General features: G+C 44.0%; 2 protein-coding genes across 8 annotated transcripts in view; one reads left to right on the top strand and one right to left on the bottom strand.

The window, feature by feature from the left end:
• Positions 1 to 8,017, top strand: part of kyat3.2 (kynurenine aminotransferase 3, tandem duplicate 2) — a 15,742-nt gene extending 7,725 nt beyond the window's left edge. For 3 of the 6 annotated variants that reach the window (XM_090236413.1, XM_090236415.1, XM_090236414.1), the window contains exons 6-15: positions 1 to 13; positions 137 to 265; positions 1,121 to 1,241; positions 1,413 to 1,489; positions 2,179 to 2,268; positions 2,509 to 2,695; positions 3,573 to 3,646; positions 4,588 to 4,674; positions 4,866 to 4,936; positions 7,869 to 8,017. The exon at positions 1 to 13 is cut by the window's left edge and continues 74 nt beyond it. In XM_090236413.1, coding sequence (XP_090092539.1) covers positions 1 to 13; positions 137 to 265; positions 1,121 to 1,241; positions 1,413 to 1,489; positions 2,179 to 2,268; positions 2,509 to 2,695; positions 3,573 to 3,646; positions 4,588 to 4,674; positions 4,866 to 4,919 — 832 coding nt within the window. In that variant the 3' untranslated portion in view covers positions 4,920 to 4,936; positions 7,869 to 8,017. Of the gene's footprint in view, positions 14 to 136; positions 266 to 1,120; positions 1,242 to 1,412; positions 1,490 to 2,178; positions 2,269 to 2,508; positions 2,696 to 3,572; positions 3,647 to 4,587; positions 4,675 to 4,865; positions 4,937 to 7,864 lie in introns of all 6 variants that reach the window. The other 3 variants (XM_090236416.1, XM_090236417.1, XM_036978893.2) reach the window with 1 other exon arrangement.
• Positions 8,018 to 11,486: 3,469 nt separating this feature from the next.
• LOC110524885 (serine/threonine-protein kinase N2) overlaps positions 11,487 to 22,657 on the bottom strand; it is a 42,663-nt gene continuing 31,492 nt past the window's right edge. Inside the window, exons 4-20 of one of the 2 annotated variants that reach the window (XM_090236411.1) lie at positions 22,348 to 22,471; positions 20,992 to 21,149; positions 20,329 to 20,542; positions 19,609 to 19,794; positions 19,177 to 19,286; positions 17,687 to 17,830; positions 17,476 to 17,551; positions 17,143 to 17,314; positions 16,835 to 16,958; positions 16,289 to 16,492; positions 16,094 to 16,185; positions 14,948 to 15,124; positions 13,522 to 13,584; positions 13,305 to 13,381; positions 12,616 to 12,866; positions 12,368 to 12,448; positions 11,487 to 12,213 (exon numbers count right to left, since the gene is read on the bottom strand). In XM_090236411.1, the coding sequence (XP_090092537.1) occupies positions 12,010 to 12,213; positions 12,368 to 12,448; positions 12,616 to 12,866; positions 13,305 to 13,381; positions 13,522 to 13,584; positions 14,948 to 15,124; positions 16,094 to 16,185; positions 16,289 to 16,492; positions 16,835 to 16,958; positions 17,143 to 17,314; positions 17,476 to 17,551; positions 17,687 to 17,830; positions 19,177 to 19,286; positions 19,609 to 19,794; positions 20,329 to 20,542; positions 20,992 to 21,149; positions 22,348 to 22,471 (2,457 nt within the window). In that variant the 3' untranslated portion in view covers positions 11,487 to 12,009. The remainder of the gene's footprint in view (positions 12,214 to 12,367; positions 12,449 to 12,615; positions 12,867 to 13,304; positions 13,382 to 13,521; positions 13,585 to 14,947; positions 15,125 to 16,093; positions 16,186 to 16,288; positions 16,493 to 16,834; positions 16,959 to 17,142; positions 17,315 to 17,475; positions 17,552 to 17,686; positions 17,831 to 19,176; positions 19,287 to 19,608; positions 19,795 to 20,328; positions 20,543 to 20,991; positions 21,150 to 22,347; positions 22,472 to 22,657) is intronic. The other variant, XM_090236412.1, reaches the window with a different exon arrangement.

Here is a 22,657-nt window from a genome sequence, read left to right on the forward strand (position 1 = left end):
ACCATTACGACTTGTAAGTCTACTACTATTCAAACATATTATAGTCGCAGGTTTTGAGTAATTGTGGGAAACATACATATTGCAGAATGACATGCAGTGTTTGACTTCTCTCTTGTCTTCCTCATGGACATCTCAGAGATCCAATAAGGAGACCAGTAGTGTTTCCAGTGCTGACTGGGTCCTGGATCCAGAGGAACTAGCCAGTAAATTCACCTCAAAGACCAAGGCCATCATTATTAACACTCCTAACAACCCCATTGGGAAGGTAAGTGTGGCAGCAGGTAGCCTAGTGGTTAGAGCTTTGGGTCAGTAACTGAAATGTTGCTGGATCGAATCCCCGAGCTGACAGGGTAAAAATCTGTCGTTCTGCCCCTGAGCAAGGCAGTTAACCCACTGTTCCCCGGGCACCAAAGACGTGGATGTTGACTATGGCAGCCCCCCCCCTGCACCTCTCTGATTCAGAGGGGTTGGGTTAAATGCAGAAGACACATTTCAGTTGGAGGCATTCAGTTGTACAACTGACAAATCCCCCTTTCCTCTGCGGCAATTCTCATGAAGTAGGCATAGTACAATTGAGTGATTACTGTCCGTGTAGCGTTCCTCGTTAGAATGAGACCACGGTGCAGCGTGGTAGGCGTACATTATTTTATTTAAATGTTCCACCAAGAAAAACAAAAACAATACAACGAATGAAAAGCTTCGTTGTGCAAACTACATGCACTCAAACAAAGACAAGATCCCACAACTGAAGGAGGGCAAAAGGGCTGCCTAAGTATGATCCCCAATCAGAGACAACGAAAGACAGCTGCCTCTGATTGGGAACCACACTCGGCCAAACACAAAGAAATAGAGAACATAGATTTCCCACCCCAAATCACACCCTGACCTCACCAAATAGAGAAATAAAACGGCTCTCAGGGCGTGACAGTCCGAGAAACATTTTCCAATTTATTCCACCGTCTGAACTATGTCCTGTTGGCGAGGTCTCCCTTGTGAAGAAGTTATTCTGGCCTAAATGCTTTACCCTGGTTAAATAAATAAAGACTTAAATACATCACTACCCTGTCCCTGTCACACTGACCTGTGAGTTTCTGTGTTTCATCCATGTCCCATATTCCAGATATTCACCAAGGGTGAGCTTCAGACTATCTCCGACCTCTGCATCAAACACGATACTCTGTGCATCAGTGATGAGGTGTACGAATGGCTCATCTACAAGGGACACCAACACATCAAAATAGGTACTGTACTTACATCGTGTTTAGGCTGTGAACACAATTCCTCACATCATATAAGGAAACAGATGTGTTTTATGTTTAGTGCATTGTAGTTTAGTTTCCTTCTGTTTAGTTCAGTTTAATAGTTTGTTTACCTAGGTTTACGGTTTCCTCAACCCTCTTCTGTTTTGCTAGCCACTCTTCCTGGCATGTGGGACAGAACGATCACCATCAGCAGTGCAGGGAAGACCTTTAGTGTGACGGGCTGGAAGGTAAGGGCTGGGTATTGTTTTTTTACCATGAGAAACCCTCTGTCATGACTTTTAGAGATGAGGGATTTCTGTTACCCTGGGAAACCCTCTGTCATGACTTTTAGAGATGAGGGATTTCTGTTACCCTGGGAAACCCTCTGTCATGACTTTTAGAGATGAGGGATTTCTGTTACCCTGGGAAACCTCTGTCATGACTTTTAGAGATGAGGGATTTCTGTTACCATGGGAAACCTCTGTCATGACTTTTAGAGATGAGGGATTTCTGTTACCATGGGACACCTCTGTCATGACTTTTAGAGATGAGGGATTTCTGTTACCATGGGAAACCTCTGTCATGACTTTTAGAGATGAGGGATTTCTGTTACCCTGGGAAACCTCTGTCATGACTTTTAGAGATGAGGGATTTCTGTTACCATGGGAAACCTCTGTCATGACTTTTAGAGATGAGGGATTTCTGTTACCATGGGAAACCTCTGTCATGACTTTTAGAGATGAGGGATTTCTGTTACCCTGGGAAACCTCTGTCATGACTTTTAGAGATGAGGGATTTCTGTTACCCTGGCAAACCTCTGTCATGACTTTTAGAGTATTATGTGTGTGTGTCCGTGTCTGTGTCCGTGTGTTTGATCATGTGAAGTTGAGTTGAAATGGTTGTGTATATTCTAACCAGTAGTCTTTGTTTTGTTCAGCTTGGCTGGTCTATAGGGCCAGAACACTTGATAAAGCACCTTCAGACTGTTATGCAGAACACCTTGTACACCTGTCCAACGCCACTGCAGGTAAGGCCTGCTCATCATTCTAGCAACACGTATTCCGTTGGAAGTGTTAAAAAAATCAAACGAGTGGGAATTCAAATACTGTTGTAAAACCCAAACCCCTCGTCAAAACAACGCATTTTAGCCTTGTCGTGAGAGAATGGAAACGCGAAGAACATTTCTATTCCCTATTTAATACACTACTTTTGACCAGTAGGGCTTTGAATAATGCATCTGTATCAAGACTTTGATCTGTTTCTGCAGGAGGCTGTGGCCCAGGGCCTGCTGAGGGACTATGAGCTGATGGGTCGACCTGAGTGTTACTTCTCCTCTCTGGCCGTGGAGCTGGAGGGGAAGAGGGACCGCATGGCTGCTATCCTACAGGACGTTGGCATGTCTCCTATCATACCTGAGGGAGGGTACTTCATGTGCGTGGACGTCACACCCCTTAGTAAGATACACTTTTATGAAAATAGTATGTTTTTACTTGGTTGTTGTGTAGATGTGATAATAACAGTGTGGTAAAGATGACATGAGGTCTTCCATTTGCTGTAATGTCCAAGGAAATTAGAAAATAAAGATAAACTGGGCCAGGCTAATGCTAAACTGGGCCAGGCTAACTGTAAACTGGGCCAGGCTAACTCTAAACTGGGCCAGGCTAACTGCAAACTGGGCCAGGCTAATGCTAAGCTGGGTCAGGCTAACTCTAAACTGGGCCAGGCTAACTCTAAACTGGGCCAGGCTAACTCTTAGCTGGGCCAGGCTAACTCTAAACTGGGCCAGGCTAACTCTTAGCTGGGCCAGGCTAACTCTAAACTGGGTCAGGCTAACTCTGAACTGGACCAGGCTAACTCTAAGCTGGACCAGGCTAACTGTAAACTGGGCCAGGCTAACTGTAAACTGGGCCAGGCTAACTCTTAGCTGGGCCAGGCTAACTCTAAACTGGGCCAGGCTAACTCTTAGCTGGGCCAGGCTAACTCTTAGCTGGGCCAGGCTAAATCTAAGATGGGCCAGGCTAACTCTAAACTGGGCCAGGCTAACTAAGCTGGACCAGGGTAACGCTAAGCTGGGCCAGACTAGCGCAAAACTGAGCCAGGCTAACTCTAAGCTGGGCCAGGCTAACGCTAAACTGGACCAGGCTACCAAACAGGCTTGGGATGATCAGAAGTGGAGAGGTCCTGTCTCTGTTTTATTTAACAGTAGATAACAAAGAGGATGGACCAAACATAAAGAGTTTCTACCTGCAGACTGTTTGGCATAACAACTACAAGGACCCTTCATTACTAACTGGCTATAGTTTGACTCTACTATATTTTTCATGGTTGTAGATGAGGACTTGTCTCATATGGGAGATGATGAGCCTTACGACTACAGGTTTGTCAAGTGGATGATTAAGGAGAAGGTAAGAAAAAAACAACAGCTTGATGCCACATCTTATCTGCGTTTCAAATGGCACACGATTCCCTTCATTTATTTCACCTTTATTTCACCTTTATTTAACCTTTATTTAACTGGGCAAGTCAGTTAAGAACAAATTCTTATTTACAATGACGGCCTACCCCGGGCCAAACCCGGACGACGCTGGGCCAATTGTGCGCTGCCCTATGGGACTCCCAATCACGGCCGGTTGTGATACAGCCTGAAATCAAACCAGGGTCTGTAGTGACTCCTCTATGCACTGAGATGCAGTGCCTTAGACCTCTGCGCCACTCGGGAGCCCGTATATTGCACTACCTTTGACCAGTCGAAAGTAGTGCACTACAATAGGGAATAGGGTGCCATTTGGGACAGCTCTGTGGTAACAGTAGTTTTAGGGAACATTTTAACATGAAATATCACTTACTATCACACGATGAATGCAGAGTAATTGCTGTATGTTAACATTGTAGGTAGTATAAAAGGCTTGTTGAATGAAGCACTTGTTCACATGAGGATAATTACTATCAACAAGTTGAACTCTCCAGAGTGTGTTGTTGAGCTTTGTTGAGCGTTGTTGAGCGTTGTTGAGCGTTGTTGAGCGTTGTTGAGCGTTATTGAGTGTTGTTGTGCGTTGTTGAGCGTTGTTGTGCGTTGTTGAGCGTTGTTGAGCGTTGTTGTGTGTTGTTGAGCGTTGTTGAGCGTTGTTGTGTGTTGTTGAGCGTTGTTGAGTGTTGTTGAGCGTTGTTGTGTGTTGTTGAGCGTTGTTGAGCGTTGTTGAGCGTTGTTGAGTGTTGTTGTGTGTTGTTGAGCGTTGTTGAGCGTTGTTGAGTGTTGTTGAGCGTTGTTGTGCGTTGTTGAGCGTTGTTGTGCGTTGTTGAGCGTTGTTGAGTGTTGTTGAGTGTTGTTGTCGTGGTTTTGTTGTAGAAACTGGCAGCCATTCCGGTCACAGCGTTCTGTGGTGATGCTTCCAAGAAGCAGTTTGAGAAATACGTCCGTCTATGCTTCATCAAGGTAAACATGGGTTCTCTCATTCAGAAAAAAAAACAGACTTTCTCACAGGCCAGTTCATTAGACATAAAGAGTGGACCGTGTTAAAATATCTATATATTTTTTTAAAAGATGTATTCTTTCGGTTTGCTTTAACGTGATCATGTGAATATTGAAGAATGTATCTCATCACCTGTCTCTGTGTGTCTCTGTAGCAAGACAGCACTCTGGATGCAGCCGAGGCTATTCTCAAGAACTGGAACAAGTAAAATAAGTCCTGTTGGATGTAAGGGTTTGTCTCAAGACCCTCTCTTTTTACTGTGACACCCCTATAACACGTTACTTTGTAGGACAGGTATGGAACGGTTTGTAGGACAGGTATGGAACTGTTTGTAGGACAGGTATGGAACGGTTTGTAGGACAGGTATGGAACGGTTTGTAGGACAGGTATGGAACTGTTTGTAGGACAGGCATGGAACGGTTTGTAGGACAGGTATGGAACTGTTTGTAGGACAGGCATGGAACGGTTTGTAGGACAGATATGGAACTGTTTGTAGGACAGGCATGGAACGGTTTGTAGGACAGGTATGGAACTGTTTGTAGGACAGGCATGGAACGGTTTGTAGGACAGGTATTGAACTGTTTGTAGGACAGGCATGGAACGGTTTGTAGGACAGGTATTGAACTGTTTGTAGGACAGGTATGGAACTGTTTGTAGGACATGTATGGAACTGTTTGTAGGACAGGTATGGAACTGTTTGTAGGACAGGTATGGAGCTGTTTGTAGGACAGGTATGGAACTGTTTGTAGGACAGGTATGGAACTGTTTGTAGGACAGGTATGGAACTGTTTGTAGGACAGGTATGGAACTGTTTGTAGGACAGGTATGGAACTGTTTGTAGGACAGGTATTGAGCTGTTTGTAGGACAGGTATGGAACTGTTTGTAGGACAGGTATGGAACTGTTTGTAGGACAGGTATGGAACTGTTTGTAGGACAGGTATGGAACTGTTTGTAGGACAGGTATGGAACTGTTTGTAGGACAGGTATGGAGCTGTTTGTAGGACAGGTATGGAACTGTTTGTAGGACAGGTATGGAACTGTTTGTAGGACAGGTATGGAACTGTTTGTAGGACAGGTATGGAGCTGTTTGTAGGACAGGTATGGAACTGTTTGTAGGACAGGTATGGAGCTGTTTGTAGGACAGGTATGGAACGGTTTGTAGGACAGGTATGGAACTGTTTGTAGGACAGGTATGGAGCTGTTTGTAGGACAGGTATGGAACTGTTTGTAGGACAGGTATGGAGCTGTTTGTAGGACAGGTATGGAACGGTTTGTAGGACAGGTATGGAACTGTTTGTAGGACAGGTATGGAACTGTTTGTAGGACAGGTATGGAACGGTTTGTAGGACAGGTATAGAACTGTTTGTAGGACAGGTATTGAACTGTTTGTAGGACAGGTATGGAACTGTTTGTAGGACAGGTATTGAACTGTTTGTAGGACAGGTATGGAACTGTTTGTAGGACAGGTATGGAACTGTTTGTAGGACAGGTATGGAACTGTTTGTAGGACAGGTATTGAACTGTTTGTAGGACAGGTATGGAACGGTTTGTAGGACAGGTATGGAACTGTTTGTAGGACAGGTATGGAACTGTTTGTAGGACAGGTATTGAACTGTTTGTAGGACAGGTATGGAACTGTTTGTAGGACAGGTATGGAACTGTTTGTAGGACAGGTATGGAACTGTTTGTAGGACAGGTATGGAACTGTTTGTAGGACAGGTATGGAACTGTTTGTAGGACAGGTATGGAACTGTTTGTAGGACAGGTATGGAACGGTTTGTAGGACAGGTATGGAACTGTTTGTAGGACAGGTATGGAACTGTTTGTAGGACAGGTATGGAACTGTTTGTAGGACAGGTATGGAACTGTTTGTAGGACAGGTATTGAACTGTTTGTAGGACAGGTATGGAACTGTTTGTAGGACAGGTATGGAACTGTTTGTAGGACAGGTATGGAACGGTTTGTAGGACAGGTATGGAACTGTTTGTAGGACAGGTATGGAACTGTTTGTAGGACAGGTATGGAACTGTTTGTAGGACAGGTATGGAACTGTTTGCCCTGTTTATATTTGTAGACATTTTTGTGTTTTTATGTTCTTTTTATTAATTTATTTTTTATTGCCTTTTATTTGAGGTTTTTATCTAATTTGATTGGATTTTATATGACACATAGAATGGATTAACTTCCAGGTTTGAATTTCCTCTTTGTGACATAAGCGCTCGCTGAGTAGCACTCGTCATCCTGTCAACATTGTTTTCCTGTACCCTTCATATGATGGGATAGAACAGTTTTGATCCTGTGCAGCCCTCCTGGTTTGGTGTTGAATTTCGTCTGTGAATAAAATATTACTTTTTAAAATATCAGGAATTCAGTCAGTTCTACAAACGGAGTGTGGTTCTGTGTATGATGAGACTGTTCGTAAAATAACTTTTTTTGTCACATTTATGTATTGGTAAAACAAGGATAGTACACCAGAGGAGGCTGGTGGGAGGAGTTATAGATACATGATCTGATAGGACACGCCTACTGTAGAGGCATTATATACCAAGTGGAAATAAGCAGGGAGTATTTATACCTACGCTGTGTGTACTTTGCACTAGCAATCCTAGCTTTCAGTAGAACCTTGTCTGCCCGATGATGTCCGACCAGTGGATTGAGCTGGTGAATTATGGGCACATACAGTATCCTCCTACACCTTTTATAACGGAGGCCAGTTGTGTTTTATAAAGACTGATCATACTTCACAGCTAGCTTGGTTTTATACTGTTCATACTTCACAGCTAGCTTGGTTTTATAGACTCTTCATACTTCACAGCTAGCTTGGTTTTATTGACTGTTCATACTTCACAGCTAGCTTGGTTTTATAGACTCTTCATACTTCACAGCTAGCTTGGTTTTATAGACTCTTCATACTTCATACATAGAAAAATCTTGGACTTATTGTAGTGGGCCCAAATGTGATCATGCTACCATTATCATGATTTTTCATTCATGCAAATATTTACAGCCAGCCAGACTCTTTCCTGAAGGACCGCCAGCCAGACTCTTTCCTTCATTATCTACCATTACTGGTTAATTTCAACCTATTTTTTATCTGTTGATCTGTGTGGACAAGTTTGCTCCGTTATTGTCTGTCTCTTCCTGCCCCCCAGACAGACAGACAGACAGGCTTCTCTGGAATGATCCCAAATTGACCAGCTCCAGGGCAGCGACCCCCTCTGGCTTATTTCATCACTTCCTTTTGGAGCAAGAAAGATATTTCACTGTACTTGTGCATGTGACATTAAAACTTGAAATTGAAACTCTTCCGGTCTAGAAATCTTTCATTTCCCCTGGAAAAAGTTTGGCCTACATTAACATTTCCTTCCTGTCGGTCGATGAGGGACCTGAAGACAAGAACCCACCTAGTCATCACTTTGGCTAAGGACATCCTGTTTGGCCTAGTAAAAGATAATACTATAGGTCTACTACTACCACCAATCTTGTATTTTGCTCATAATGTAGGTAGATTTACAGTCCAGTGAAAACTATGTTCAGTTTGGAAGAGAGTTTGGCAAATCCAAGGTTTTGTTCATTGTGAAGGACTGATGTTTTTTTTTTATTTTATCATGCTGAAGACCTTCAGTAGACAACACATTCCCATATATCACTTAGTAAAAGGGGGCAGGAAAAAGATGGAGTTTCCTATCAAACCCAATGTTGTAAAATATTCCTGGAATGATATCGCCACTGCTCTACCTCTACTTGTATGCATTTGATTAAACAGTATTGGGAATATCACCCTCCTTTATCCGCAGTAGGTTTATACAGTGTCAGCATGGCTGGTTCCTGCTCTGTCAAACTACACACACACACCCTGTTTCAGACCAGTCACGCAGGCTGGGGCACAGTACAGCCTCTTCCATGTGCAGCCCTGGACCGTGGGAGAGGGATCCTGTTTCTCAAGTCAGACTCATCTGAGTCAGAGTATACTTGTAGTGTAGCACGCACACACGGTCTGAAAACGTGACTTGAGGCTGGTTTGTCAGGTTTCACTAGAGGTACCAGTTTATTATCTATGAGTGTTTTAGTTCAGGATGAAGTACCAGTCAAACGTTTGGACACACCTACTCATTCAAGGCTTTTTCTTCATAAATTTAAAATTTTTACATTGTAGAAGAACAGGAAGACAAACTATGGAATCATGTCGTAACCAAAATGTGTTAATCTAAATATATTTGATTTGAGATTCTTCAAAGTAGCCACCCTTTGCCTTTGACAGCTTTGCGCACTCTTGGCATTCTCTCAACCAGCTTCATGAGGTAGTCACCTGGAATGCATTTCAATTAACAGGTGTGCCTTGTTAAAAGTTAATTTGTGGAATTTCTTTCCTGCCTCAATGTGTTTGAGCCAATCAGTTGTGTTGTGACAAGGTAGGGGTGGTATACAGAAGATGGCCCTATTTGGTAAAAGACCAAGTCCATATTATGGCAAGAACAGCTCAAATAAGCAAAGAGAAACGACAGTCCATTACTTTAAGACACAGTTAGTCAATCTGGAAAATTTCAAGAACTTTTAATGTTTCTTCAAGTGCAGTTGCAAAAACCATCAAGAGCTATGATAAAACTGGCTCATGAGGACCACCACAGGAAAGGAAGACCCAGAGTTACCTCTACTGCTGAGGATAAGTTCATTAGAATTACCAGCCAAATAAATGCTTCAGAGTTCAAGTAACAGACACAGCTCAACATCAACTGTTCAGAGGAGACTGCGTGAATCAGGCCTTCATGGTCGAATTGCTGCAAAGATCCCACTACTAAAAGACACCAATAAGAAGAGACTTAGTTGGGGCAAGAAACACGAGCAATGGACATTAGACCGATGGAAATTTGGCCTGATGAGTCCAAATATGCGATTTTTAGTTTGTCTTTGTGAGACACAGAGTAGGTGAACGGATGATCTCTGCATATGTGGTCCCACCGTGAAGGAGGTGTGATGGTGCTTTGCTGGTGACGGTGGTCTGTGATTTATTTAGAATTCAAGGCACATTTAACCAGCATGGCTATTACAGCATTCTGCAGCGATACGCCATCCCATCTGGTTTGCTCTTAGTGGGACTATCATTTGTTTTTCAACAGGACAATGACCTAACACACATCCAGGCTGTGTAAGGGCTATTTGACCAAGGAGCGTGACGGCGTGCTGCATCAGATGACCTGGCCTCCACAATCACCCAACCTCAACCCAATTGAGATGGTTTGGGATGAGTTGGACTGCAGAGTGAAGGAAAAGCAGCCAACAAGTGCTCAGCATATGTAGGAACTCCTTCAAGACTGTTGGAAAAGCATTCCAGGTGAAGCTGGTTGAGAGAATGCCAAGTGTGCAAAGCTGTCATCAAGGCAAAGGGTGGCTACTTTGAAGAATCTAAAATATATATATGTGGATTTGTTTAACACTCTTTTGGTTACTACATGATTCCATGTGTGTTATTTCATAGTTGATGTTTTCACTATTATTCTACAATGTAAAAAAAAAAAAAACAAGACAAACCCTTGAACGACTAGGTGTGTCCAAACTGTTGACTGGTAGTGTATATGTTACCAGACTGTGAACCGTATTCCCCTGTGGCCCCATGCCACACCATTATTCCCTGTTTGTTAGAATACACTACATGAATACCTCAACAACCTATATCTCCTAATCACTTGAAGAGGAATAGCCAGAGACTTTGCTTCCATTATATGAAGTATGTATTTAATTACTTGTGATATGTTGGTCTAAATGTTTTCTTGACATGAGCTAGCCACACAGAACCATAGTTTTATAAATGACTGACAATGCACGGTCCAATCAGCAGACATTCTGATTCAGCTAACAGACAACAACAAAAAAAAAAATGGCCATCGAGCCCTAGAACATTTAAAAACAGTCTAAAATTGAGATCAAAATACTGAAGAGGTGGTTGTCACACCATCATGAACCATTCCACACATGAGCAAACAACACCAGACTAGGACTGTCTTTTCAAAATGACCACAAAAAAAGTATTCTTGTTTCGACATGTCACACGCCAACAACAATTACACTTTTGTTATTGTACATATATATATATTTCTACATTCCGTTTTGAAAATAGCTCAGTCTCTCACGAGCTGCCTGTCTTGGCATCTCCATATACCTGTATCCAAACATCCTGTAAAACATGATTATACTGTACATCAAGAGTCAACGTGATAGTGTTCTTTCTTATAAAACAGTATAAAACTAAAAGTTAGCTTCTTTTGTTCAACACCACAATACATGATGTATGGGGTGGGGATTGATTGTGTTTGAGAGGAGGGGAAAACTGAAAACCTATCAAAGAGTAAACGTCGATTGGAGTTAAACTGCTTTACAAGGTTCAAGTGCTCCAATCAAAGTCTAATCTTGGCCAAGGTCTCTTCTGTCAGATGCAGATAGTTTGAGAAGAGAAGACTGAATTTTTTTGGCAGCTGGCTTTGGTAGGTTTTCAGTACCTGATAGTTACTGATTGAAAGCCCTTAAACAGTTTAATGTTAACACAATTTAAGGCAACTTTTAAATAAATGCAATAACATCCTGCTAGATCAGTCAGAATGATCCATGTGGTAACGCCTTTCATACATTTCTTGTTATTGGGCCATAATTCAGTTTCTACACGCCACAGTTACACCTCATAAGCTATTAACTTGATTTTCAGTCTATCCTTTTTTTTTGTTCAGAGAAATATATATATATATATATATATATATATATATATATATATATATATATATATATATATATATATATATATATATATATAAAAAGCGCTGAAGATGACCTGAGAAGGTGATTATGTGGAATGACCCTGTGATCTGAGAAGGTGATTATGTGGAATGACCCTGTGATCTGAGAAGGTGATTATGTGGAATGACCCTGTGATCTGAGAAGGTGATTATGTGGAATGACCCTGTGATCTGAGAAGGTGATTATGTGGAATGACCCAGTGATCTGAGAAGGTGATTATGTGGAATGACCCAGTGATCTGACAAGACTAAATGATGGCTCTTAGCGGTCTCAAATTGACAGTTAAAAATACAAATAAAAAAAGTTGAGTAAAACTTCATAAAATTGCCAATCCCTGACATGGCACAGACAGCAAGGAACAGGGTGCAGCAACATGTTGTTGATATCCTTAGGGGGGGGGGGGGGGGGGGGGGGGAGTGTTGATATTGCTGTTGGTCTCTGTTACAGACAGTTCACAGTGTTAGGGTTAGGGTATCGTAGTGTTGAGGAGGAGCAGGACGCTGGCAATTGGCTAACACCAGTCTGCGATGTAGTCAAAGTCGGCGAACATTTCCTGGTCCTCGGCTGTCAGAACCCTGGGCTCCCGGGGCGGAGTCAGGATTGGTACTTCTGAGGTGAACTCATCGTCAAAGTTACTGACGTCCTCTCTACCCTTGATGGTGGGAATGAACTCTGGCCGCACCTTCTTAGCCAGTAGACCGTCCCAGTCCACACTCTGAGGGAATACAGACCGTCAAGAGAGAGAGATAGAATTTCATTACGTATATAGCTCATACGGGTGTTATGAATGCGCTCATAATGAATCATGAAGAGTTCATAAACGTTTCACACTTTGCGATTGGGATCATAAACCGATACAGGGAACCTACCCTAAAGAACGGATGCTTCTTAACTTCTTCTGCGTCTTTCTCACCAGCCCCAAGACGTCTCTCTGGGTTTCTCCTCAACAGCTGGGGAAGAGTCGAGTTAGTTACAAAAATAAAACAGGCATTTATTTACATTGTACTTCATAAAATGGTGAACAATAGTCCAGTAAACACGACTGAATTCTCAGTGTACGTTGAATTATTTTACATCTAAATAACCATCCTGAGATACACAAGTAAACAAACCATACCCTTCTCATGATGGAAATAGCTTCGGTAGAGAGGAATCGTGGGTAGCGGACTTCATCGTTTACGATGCTGTCAAACACCTCCTCTTCGTCATCTCCAGGGAATGGGGACTCCCCCACCAGCATCTCAAAGATGAGCACCCCTAGGCCCCACCAGTCCACGGCCCGCGTGTATGACGTCTCTGTCAGCACCTCAGGGGCCAGGAACTCAGGAGTACCGCAGAACGTACTGGTGCGGTCCTGATAGCCCATTCCTACAGGAACACACCAGCAGACAGAGAGATGATCAATGAAGCCAACTATTACAAAGCAATACCAAATGGGGTTATTATTCAAGACTGAGGGAATTAGACATGTCTTGCATTAAACCCCTAGGGCCAGTTTCCCAGACACAGATTAAGCTTAGTCCTGGACTAAAGAGCTGACGGTGTTGAACATTCTGAGGCGGCAGGTATCCTAGTGGTTAGAGCGTAGAGGCGGCAGGCAGCCTAGTGGTTAGAGCGTTGGATCAGTAACCGAAAGGTTGCCAGATCGAATCCCCGAGAAGACAAGGTAAAACCACTCTGTCGTTCTGCTCCTGAACAAGGCAGTTAACCCACTGTTCCCAGACCGTCATTGAAAATAAGAATAATGTTCTTAACGGACTTGCCTAGTTAAATAAATAAAAGGTAAAATAAAAATTCTCCACCCACCTTCTTTACATAGGCCAAAGTCAGCGATCTTCACGTACCCCTCTGTGTCCAGCAACAAGTTGTCTAGCTTCAGGTCTCTGAAGAAGACCATCACAGAAATACAAGAGAGGGGCATTAGTCAACTATTGTAGTAGCAAATCATATGTGGTGTTAATAAGGGACTAACCAATTCATGTATAGTACAGTAATATACACACACAACTGTATGTGGGCATACCTGTATACAATCTTATGGTCATGAAGATACTGCAATCCCAAGACAACACAAGCAGCATAGAACCTGATGGAGACAGGAAATAGAGCTGTTAGATATTAACAACATTCAAATCTACCACACCCACCTACCCAACTGAGAATAAACAAAGATTACTCCACTATGAAATTACACAGAATTAAAAAAATATATATATAAAAAAAAAAACAACATTCAACCATTTCAAAACATTTTAACAGTTCATATTAGGAAGTCAATTCATTAGGCCCTAAATATGTGATAATCTATGGATTTCACATGACTGGGAATATACAGATATGCATCTGTTGGTCAGACATCTTAAAAAAGGGAAGGGATGTGGATCAGAAAAATCAGTCAATATAGTCAGGCCATGGAAGAACTGGGACAATTTTCAGCTTCCAGGAAGTGTGTACAGATCCTTGTGACATGGGGCCGTGCATTATCATGCTGAAACATGAGGTGATGGCGGTGGATGAATGGCACGACAATGGGCCTCAAGATCTCGTCACGGTATCTCTGTGCATTCAAATTGCCATCAATAAAATGGCATTCTGATGCCTGCCTATACCATTACCACACTATGGGGCACTCTGTTCACAACGTTGACGTCGGCAAACCGCGCGCCCACACTACGCCATACACTCTGTCTGTCATCTGCCCAGGACAGTTGAAATCAAGATTCATCCATGGAGAACACACTTCTCCAGCGTGCCAGTGGCCATCGAAGGTGAGCACTTGCCCACTGAAGTTGGTTACGACGCCAAACTGCAGTCAGGTCAAGACACTGGTGAGGACGACGAGCACGCAGATGAGCTTCCCGGAGGTGGTTTCTGACCATTTGTGCAGAAATTCTTTGGTTGTGCAAACCCACAGTTTCATCAGTTGTCCGGGTGGCTGTTCTTAGACGATCCCACAGGGGAATAAGCCGGATGTGAAGGTCCTGGGCTGGCGGGGTTACAAGTGGTCTGAGGTTGTGAGGCCGGGCTGGACGTACTGCCAAATTCTTCAAAACAACGTTGGCTTATGGTAAAGAAATTAATATTAAATTCTCTGGCAACAGCTCTGGTGGACATTCCTGCAGTCAGCATGCCCATTGCACACTCCCTCAAGACTTGAGACATCTGTGGCATTGTGTTATGTGGCAAAAAACTGCACATTTTAGGGTGGCCTTTTTGTCCGCAGCACAAGGTTCACCTATGTAATGATCGTGCTGTTTAATCATTTTCATATGCCACACCTGTCAGGTGGATGGATTCTCTTGGAAAATGAGAAATGCTCACTAACAGGGATGTAAACAAATTTGTGCACAAAAATTGAGAGAAACATGGGACCAAACACTTTACATGTTGAGTTTATATATATTTTTGTTCAGTATAGTACGGAATGAGAATAAGTAGTTGTTACTCACACAGCCCGAGGTTCTTGGAACACGTCCGTGTGTATGTGCATCATGAGGTCACCACCAGCCGCATACTCCATGACAAAGCACACGTGTTCCTTTGTCTGGAAGCACGCAAACAGGTTGACCAGGAAGGGATGTCTGACGTTGTTCACAGTCTCAAAGATACGCTTCTCACACATCAGGCTGAGGAGAGGACAGAGGTCAGTTATTTTAATACAGATCATTTCTAAGGCTTTTTAAATGCATCAGAGAGACAATATATATCAATGTGGATGCCAGGCACACCGGTTTGAACGGGGTTTGGTAGTGGATGCCAGGCGCACCGGTTTGAACGGGGTTTGGTAGTGGATGCCAGGCGCACCGGTTTGAACGGGGTTTGGTAGTGGATGCCAGGCGCACCGGTTTGAACGGGGTTTGGTAGTGGATGCCAGGCGCACCGGTTTGAACGGGGTTTGGTAGTGGATGCCAGGCGCACCGGTTTGAACGGGGTTTGGTAGTGGATGCCAGGCGCACCGGTTTGAACGGGGTTTGGTAGTGGATGCCAGGCGCACCGGTTTGAACGGGGTTTGGTAGTGGATGCCAGGCGCACCGGTTTGAACGGGGTTTGGTAGTGGATGCCAGGTGCACCGGTTTGTGTCAAGAACTGCAACGCTACTGGGTTTTTCACGCTCAACAGTTTCCCGTGTGTATCAAGAATGGTCCACCACCCAAAGGACATCCAGCCAACATAACAACTGTGGGAAGAATTGGAGTCAACATGAGCCAGCATCCCTGTGGAATGCTTTCGACACCTTGTAGAGTCCATGCCCCGACGAATTGAGGCTGTTCTGAGGGCAACTCCGTGGGGGGGAGGGAGGGTAAGCAAGGCGTTCTTTCTTTTTTCGTTCTCTCCCCAATTTTGTGATATCCAAATTGGTAGTTATAGTCTGGTCTAATCGCTGCAACGCCCGTACGGACTTGGGAGAGGCGAAAGTCGAGAGCCGTGCATCCACCGAAACACTGGACTCCAACCCAGAATCTCTAGTGGCACAGCTAGCACTGTGATGCAGGGCCTTAGACCACTGTGCCAGTATGGAGGCCCCTGGGAAGTTGTTCTTAATGTTTTGCATGCTCAGTGTATATTGTCATTAAGTTGTCGGCTTTACTTCCTACCTGTCTACTTCATCACGTGATACGATGTCTCCTTTCTTCAGGGCCTTGATAGCAAACATCTCCCCAGTACTTTCATAGTCAGCCAGGAGCACCTGTTGAATAACAGAGAGCAGTTCGATCTGGCGAAGGTGAAAAAAAAAGGCCATGTGTGTGACATCACTACTGCCTTCCTGAGACATGCGTGTGTGGCCTTACCTTTCCAAAGTGTCCTCGGCCCAGGACTGCCACACATTTAAAGTCTACGAGACTGAACTGGAAGTCTTCCTTCTCCCTGGTATCCGTGGTGTGTTGGACAGGTAACCTCTCATTGGGCTGCTCTACAATAACACTGTCGTCTAGGTTACACTTCAACATACTGTTCCTGCTCTCATTCAGGAAGTCAAATGTAGACATGGCTTCCTGGGTACAAAATACACAGAATCACAATCACAGTTAGATCGAAATACACCAATCACAGTTAGATCGAAATACACCAATCACAGTTAGATCGAAATACACCAATCACAGTTAGATCGAAATACACCAATCACAGTTAAGTAAAACCAACTTTAACAGTTACAGAACTGTCACGTTACAGACCATGTTCTCTAGAGCAACTTACAAGGGCAATAAAATACCATGGCTGAAGAACAGCATGAAACGAGTCAGAAAAACTCTGATTAAAATGGTAATGTCTTTACTAAAAAGAACCAACATGAATCTTTCAGAGTTTGTGAATTGATACATTGTATTCACAGCTACCTGTACTTTCTCTCCGTCTGCAATACTGCTCTCCAGAATGGGCTCTCCAATAGAAGTCACAGTGTGGCGCTTCAGGGGAAGTGGGGGCTCTTTGCCAAACTCCAGTTTGGTCACAATCAGGTCACTGAAAAAAGAAAGAGAAAGAGAAAGAGCGAGAGAGCGCGAGAGAGCGCGCGAGAGAGCGAGGTCACTTCAGAAGGGGACTAAACTGACAGTATCATGCAACTTTAAGTTTCATTTCTGTTCACTTCAACAATTTGTAAGGGGTGGACCAATAGATAATCACTGGACGAGGTGTGTGTGTTTACCTGGGGGAGGCCAGGTGCAGGATGGACTGGGACTCAGGACCTAGCTCTGTCCCCATGTCTGGCAGCTGAGCTGGACTGAAGGAGTTGTTGACAGAGGGGATGGCTCTCCTCACCAGCCGACCCCACGTAGCGATGTTTATGTTCATCTGAGGGGCACGCAGGAACGTCTTCCCTGGGGGACACAGAGCAGAGGGTCACAACCATAGCTTCATTCATCCAATCAATACAAATCAACAAACATGTATTTATTTAGACCTTTATCCAACATAATTATGTTACACAGCGCTTTAAAAATAACCTTAAAGCTTGGACTTTACGGAATAAACTACAGACCTTGTTGTTTGGAGAATATCTTTTTTTGCCTTTGAAGTTTTGACCTCCGCTCAATAACTGGGTTGAAAAATGTAACCTGTGGGAAAACACACATAGGTCATAGGTTATGAGTAAATTCTGTAAATATTCTGAATAAATCTTTTTTTTTTTTTTTAGCAAGAAAAGGTAAATGTGGGTGTTTTGTTGGGAGAAGTGGATAATTGAATCGTACCTCAGCAAACAGTTTCCCCTGAGGCTCCAGGTAGAGGCACATGCCATGTCGTTGGTTGTCCAGGAAGTCTTCCAGGCGTAGGAACTTGACGGCACACAGTGATCTCCAGTCCCTCCAGTAGACTGAGATCTCCAGCTCACGAGACTGTGGAAGATAAAAACTGTAACATCTCCCCACCAGGTCTCCTCTAACACCAGTCATCAGGTCTCCTCAATTACCAGTCATCAGGTCTCCTCTAACACCAGTCATCAGGTCTCCTCTAACACCAGTCATCAGGTCTCCTCATCAGGTCTCCTCTTTCACCAGTCATCAGGTCTCCTCTATCACCAGTCATCAGGTCTCCTCTATCACCAGTCATCAGGTCTCCTCTATCACCAGTCATCAGGTCTCCTCTATCACCAGTCATCAGGTCTCCTCTATCACCAGTCATCAGGTCTCCTCTATCACCAGTCATCAGGTCTCCTCTATCACCAGTCATCAGGTCTCCTCTATCACCAGTCATCAGGTCTCCTCTATCACCAGTCATCAGGTCTCCTCTATCACCAGTCATCAGGTCTCCTCTATCACCAGTCATCAGGTCTCCTCTATCACCAGTCATCAGGTCTCCTCTATCACCAGTCATCAGGTCTCCTCTATCACCAGTCATCAGGTCTCCTCTATCACCAGTCATCAGGTCTCCTCATCAGGTCTCCTCTAACACGAGTCATGAGTTAGTCCCACTAAAAGCCTGACTTTGGGAAGCTTCAGGAAAAAGCAATAGATTCCGGCAGACTTAGTACCGGCCGTTCCGGCAGACTTAGTACCGGCCGTTCCGGCAGACTTAGTACCGGCCGTTCCGGCAGACTTAGTACCGGCCGTTCCGGCAGACTTAGTACCGGCCGTTCCGGCAGACTTAGTACCGGCCGTTCCGGCAGACTTAGTACCGGCCGTTCCGGCAGACTTAGTACCGGCCGTTCCTGGTATTCAGAGTTACAGTTGCACAACTCCAGAATAGAGAGCTGCTCTCACTTGTCCTGCCTGGGTACGACGTGCTAATGAATCCGTGTGATTTGCTGAAGGTTGTGAAATAGAAACAATGACCCAAATACAAACAGAAATCTGGATTACATGTTTTTATAAAAAAGCGTTTGAGGCGATTTCAGACACTAATGGCATTGTATGGGAAAGGGGAAACCTTCCCAGAGTAATTGAGGTAAAGCCTAAAGTAGTTTGTGGTCTATGTTACCCTGTCTAGTTCCACAGTGGATATATAGTGAAGTAGTGTGTGGTCTAGATTACCCTGTCTAGTTCCACAGTGGATATATAGTGAAGTAGTGTGTGGTCTAGATTACCCTGTCTAGTTCCACAGTGGATATATAGTGAAGTAGTTTGTGGTCTAGATTACCCTGTCTAGTTCCACAGTTGATATATAGTGAAGTAGTTTGTGGTCTAGATTACCCTGTCTAGTTCCACAGTGGATATATAGTGAAGTAGTGTGTGGTCTATGTTACCCTGTCTAGTTCCAATGTAAACTTCTGGTCCCAGGACTGGTTGCTGACTGGTTTCCAGCTGGTCTGTCCCACTTCAGTGTTGTCCAACTTCAGCACAGCACTGATCTCATCTGGACAGAGAGAGACAGAGAGAGAATAAGTTTATTCAATCTGGACCCAGGGCAATGTTCAGGAGGCATGAAATGGACTGAAAACAGGGAGTACTTGTCCAATTGTCTGTACTCGCGCTTTAAGAAAACACTTGTTTTGATTTTCTGTGCAAAACATTTTGAACACCAACCCTGATTTCACCCCTCTGTTCAAACAGCAGGCAGACACTGAGCAATATTTTACAGCTAGATGCAAGGCATTAGTCAGTGGAGCTTCTCCGAGCAGCTTCAAAACATCAGACAGAGACACATCGGGGTGTGGGTCAATAGAGCAACACTCAACTGGACAGGTCGTCGGTCTTGGAGAGGTTGCGTGAGCTGGCTCCTTTGTTCTTGTTGCTTCTGGACATGAAAGAGGATCGCTGTTCACTGGGGCTCCAGCCGGGGTGGGAGGCTGAGAGGGTCTTACAGCGACCTGGGACATCCTCCAGCAGGTCCTGACAGCCCATCAGACGCACCTCCAACGTACCTCGGAGAAAAAAAAAAAAACAGGTAAAAACACACTAGACAGTAGCCCAGAAAGACGAAGGCCGGGGGGGGGGGGGCACTGTGTATCAATCGTCTCAGAGTAAGGGTGCAGGTCTAGGATCAGGTCCCTCCTGTCCATGTAAATATTATTCATTGTGATCTAGAAGGCAAAACTGATCTTAAATCAGGAGTCCTCCTTGATACATACTGCCACTGCACTATGGACTTACACGTTGCTATTGTAAACGTAAAATGTTGCTCAAGTCCGACCCGAGTGGGTGAGGCATTACATACCGACTCAATCTGAAGTTTATCATCGTCTAACAGCGGTTTATTCTATTTACAGTACAATGTGCACGTGTGTTTGGGATGAGGGTGGCTGTGGTGGCTGTGTTATGCCGTGTCATCTCTGTTGACCTTGAGGAATGCTTCAGAGCGTTGAACTTAAAGGGAGGCTGCTGTGTTTTGAAATCTAGGGTATCCCGTAACGATAAAGACAACACTGAGTTGTTGGTTCTAAAAAGGACCGTCTTACCTGTGAGTGCAGCAGGCTTGGTGACCGTGCTGTACTGGTTGTATGTAGACATAACGCTATGGCGTGGGCTGAGTGGCGGGGACACCACCATGGCCAGCTCCTCCATGATGAGAAGGTTCTTAGGGTGGTTCTTAGGCAGCTCACTCAGCCGCTGCTCCAGAGATAACTTCAGCAGGTCCAACTTCTGATTGGACTCATTGAACCGGGCTTGAGCCTGGGGGGGGGGGGGGGGAGAGACCAGTATTAAAATGTTTAAACATACTAGCACATAACACACGACCATACGGCTGGACACATCTGAAAACTTCAGTTTAGGGCAAGCATTCAGAACGTACTCAGAGGTTAACATTATGGAACACCTGGGTGAGGAACGGTATGCTGTGGAATGTTTATTTTTACATTCCACACCGATGTGTTATGGTAAGCTGGCTTGACTCTCTGCAAGACTTGACATTTAACATCATTCACAGAATATGGAAGATAGGCTTCTTCACACTCCTTCATCCAGCCAAAAAAAACCTGCCTAGAGACTTCCAGATCTCCTGCTTTATTCCCTACTTTTTCTGGGAATCTTCCAACCAGGTGTTCTGGGAAAAAAACCTAGGATTTTTAGGTAAAAGTAACCAGAATTTTGCAACCCTAGGTATACATCCATCGTCTCACCTCAGAGTGGGCCTTCTTCTCCGTAACTTTCCCAGAAGAGCCCAGCAGGATCATGACGTTCTGGGCTCCATCAGCTACAGCATGTTCTATCCTGGAGTGATGTCGCAACTCCTCTAGTCTCAGGTCCAGAGGACTGATGATGGGCTTGGACACAGAGACTGGGGACCAGAAATGTATCATTATCACAGAGACTGGGGACCAGAAATGCATCATTATCACAGAGACTGGAAACCAGAAATGCATCATTATCACAGAGACTGGGGACCAGAAATGTATCATTATCACAGAGACTGGGGACCAGAAATGCATCATTATCACAGAGACTGGGGACCAGAAATGTATCATTATCACAGAGACTGGGGACCAGAAATGTATCATTATCACAGAGACTGGGAACCAGAAATGCATCATTATCACAGAGACTGGGGACCAGAAATGTATCATTATCACAGAGACTGGGGACCAGAAATGTATCATTATCACAGAGACTGGGGACCAGAAATGCATCATTATCACAGAGACTGGGGACCAGAAATGTATCATTATCACAGAGACTGGGAACCAGAAATGCATCATTATCACAGAGACTGGGAACCAGAAATGTATCATCATTATCACAGAGACTGGGGACCAGAAATGTATCATTATCACAGAGACTGGGAACCAGAAATGTATCATCATTATCACAGAGACTGGGGACCAGAAATGTATCATTATCACAGAGACTGGGAACCAGAAATGTATCATTATCACAGAGACTGGGAACCAGAAATGTATCATCATTATCACAGAGACTGGGGACCAGAAATGTATCATCATTATCACAGAGACTGGGGACCAGAAATGTATCATCATTATCACAGAGACTGGGGACTAGAAATGTATCATCATTATCACAGAGACTGGGGACCAGAAATGTATCATCATTATCACAGAGACTGGGGACGAGAAATGTATCATCATTATCACAGAGACTGGGGACCAGAAATGTATCATCATCATTATCACAGAGACTGGGGACCAGAAATTTATCATTATCACAGAGACTAGGAACCAGAAATAGCATCATCATTATCACAGAGACTGGGAACCAGAAATAGCATCATTATCACAGAGTCTGGGGACCAGAAATAGCATAACTATCACCTTTTCATAACGCAGAAAATATTTGAACATGAAATGTTTGTTACGTCTAGAAAAACAAATCATACAACATTTAAAAAAAGGGATGTACAAAGTCAAAATAAAAGCCTAATTCCCCACATATACTTTACATAGAGGGAGAAGCCCTCCAACAGACGCAACGCATGCCCTTGGTGAGAGTTTAATGTGTTTAAGGTTATAGTGGGTTCATACCGTCGTTATCGCCGTAGTTGGTCTCACCAGTCTGGCTGGCTTTGAGGATCTGCATCCTGATAAACTCCATCTTGGTCTTGCTGTCCTGCAGCATCTGCTGAGCAGTGGCAAGCAGCTTCTTATCCTATTGGGGAATACATGTAAACATAAGCATGTTAAACACGGGGCTATTTCTTTGGCTCAGTGTTTTAACCATTTTGTTTTCACCATCTGTTTTGATTTCTCTTGGACTTTATACGGCTGTGTACATGGTCTTTCAAATGAGGTTAAAAGCATTGACATTCCAGCTCAAATCTAATTGCTTTTGAGG

Source organism: Oncorhynchus mykiss, chromosome 5 (genome assembly GCF_057628025.1).
Source record: "Oncorhynchus mykiss isolate SJ-2025 chromosome 5, ASM5762802v1, whole genome shotgun sequence".
In the NCBI taxonomy this organism is placed as follows: Eukaryota; Metazoa; Chordata; class Actinopteri; order Salmoniformes; family Salmonidae; genus Oncorhynchus; species Oncorhynchus mykiss.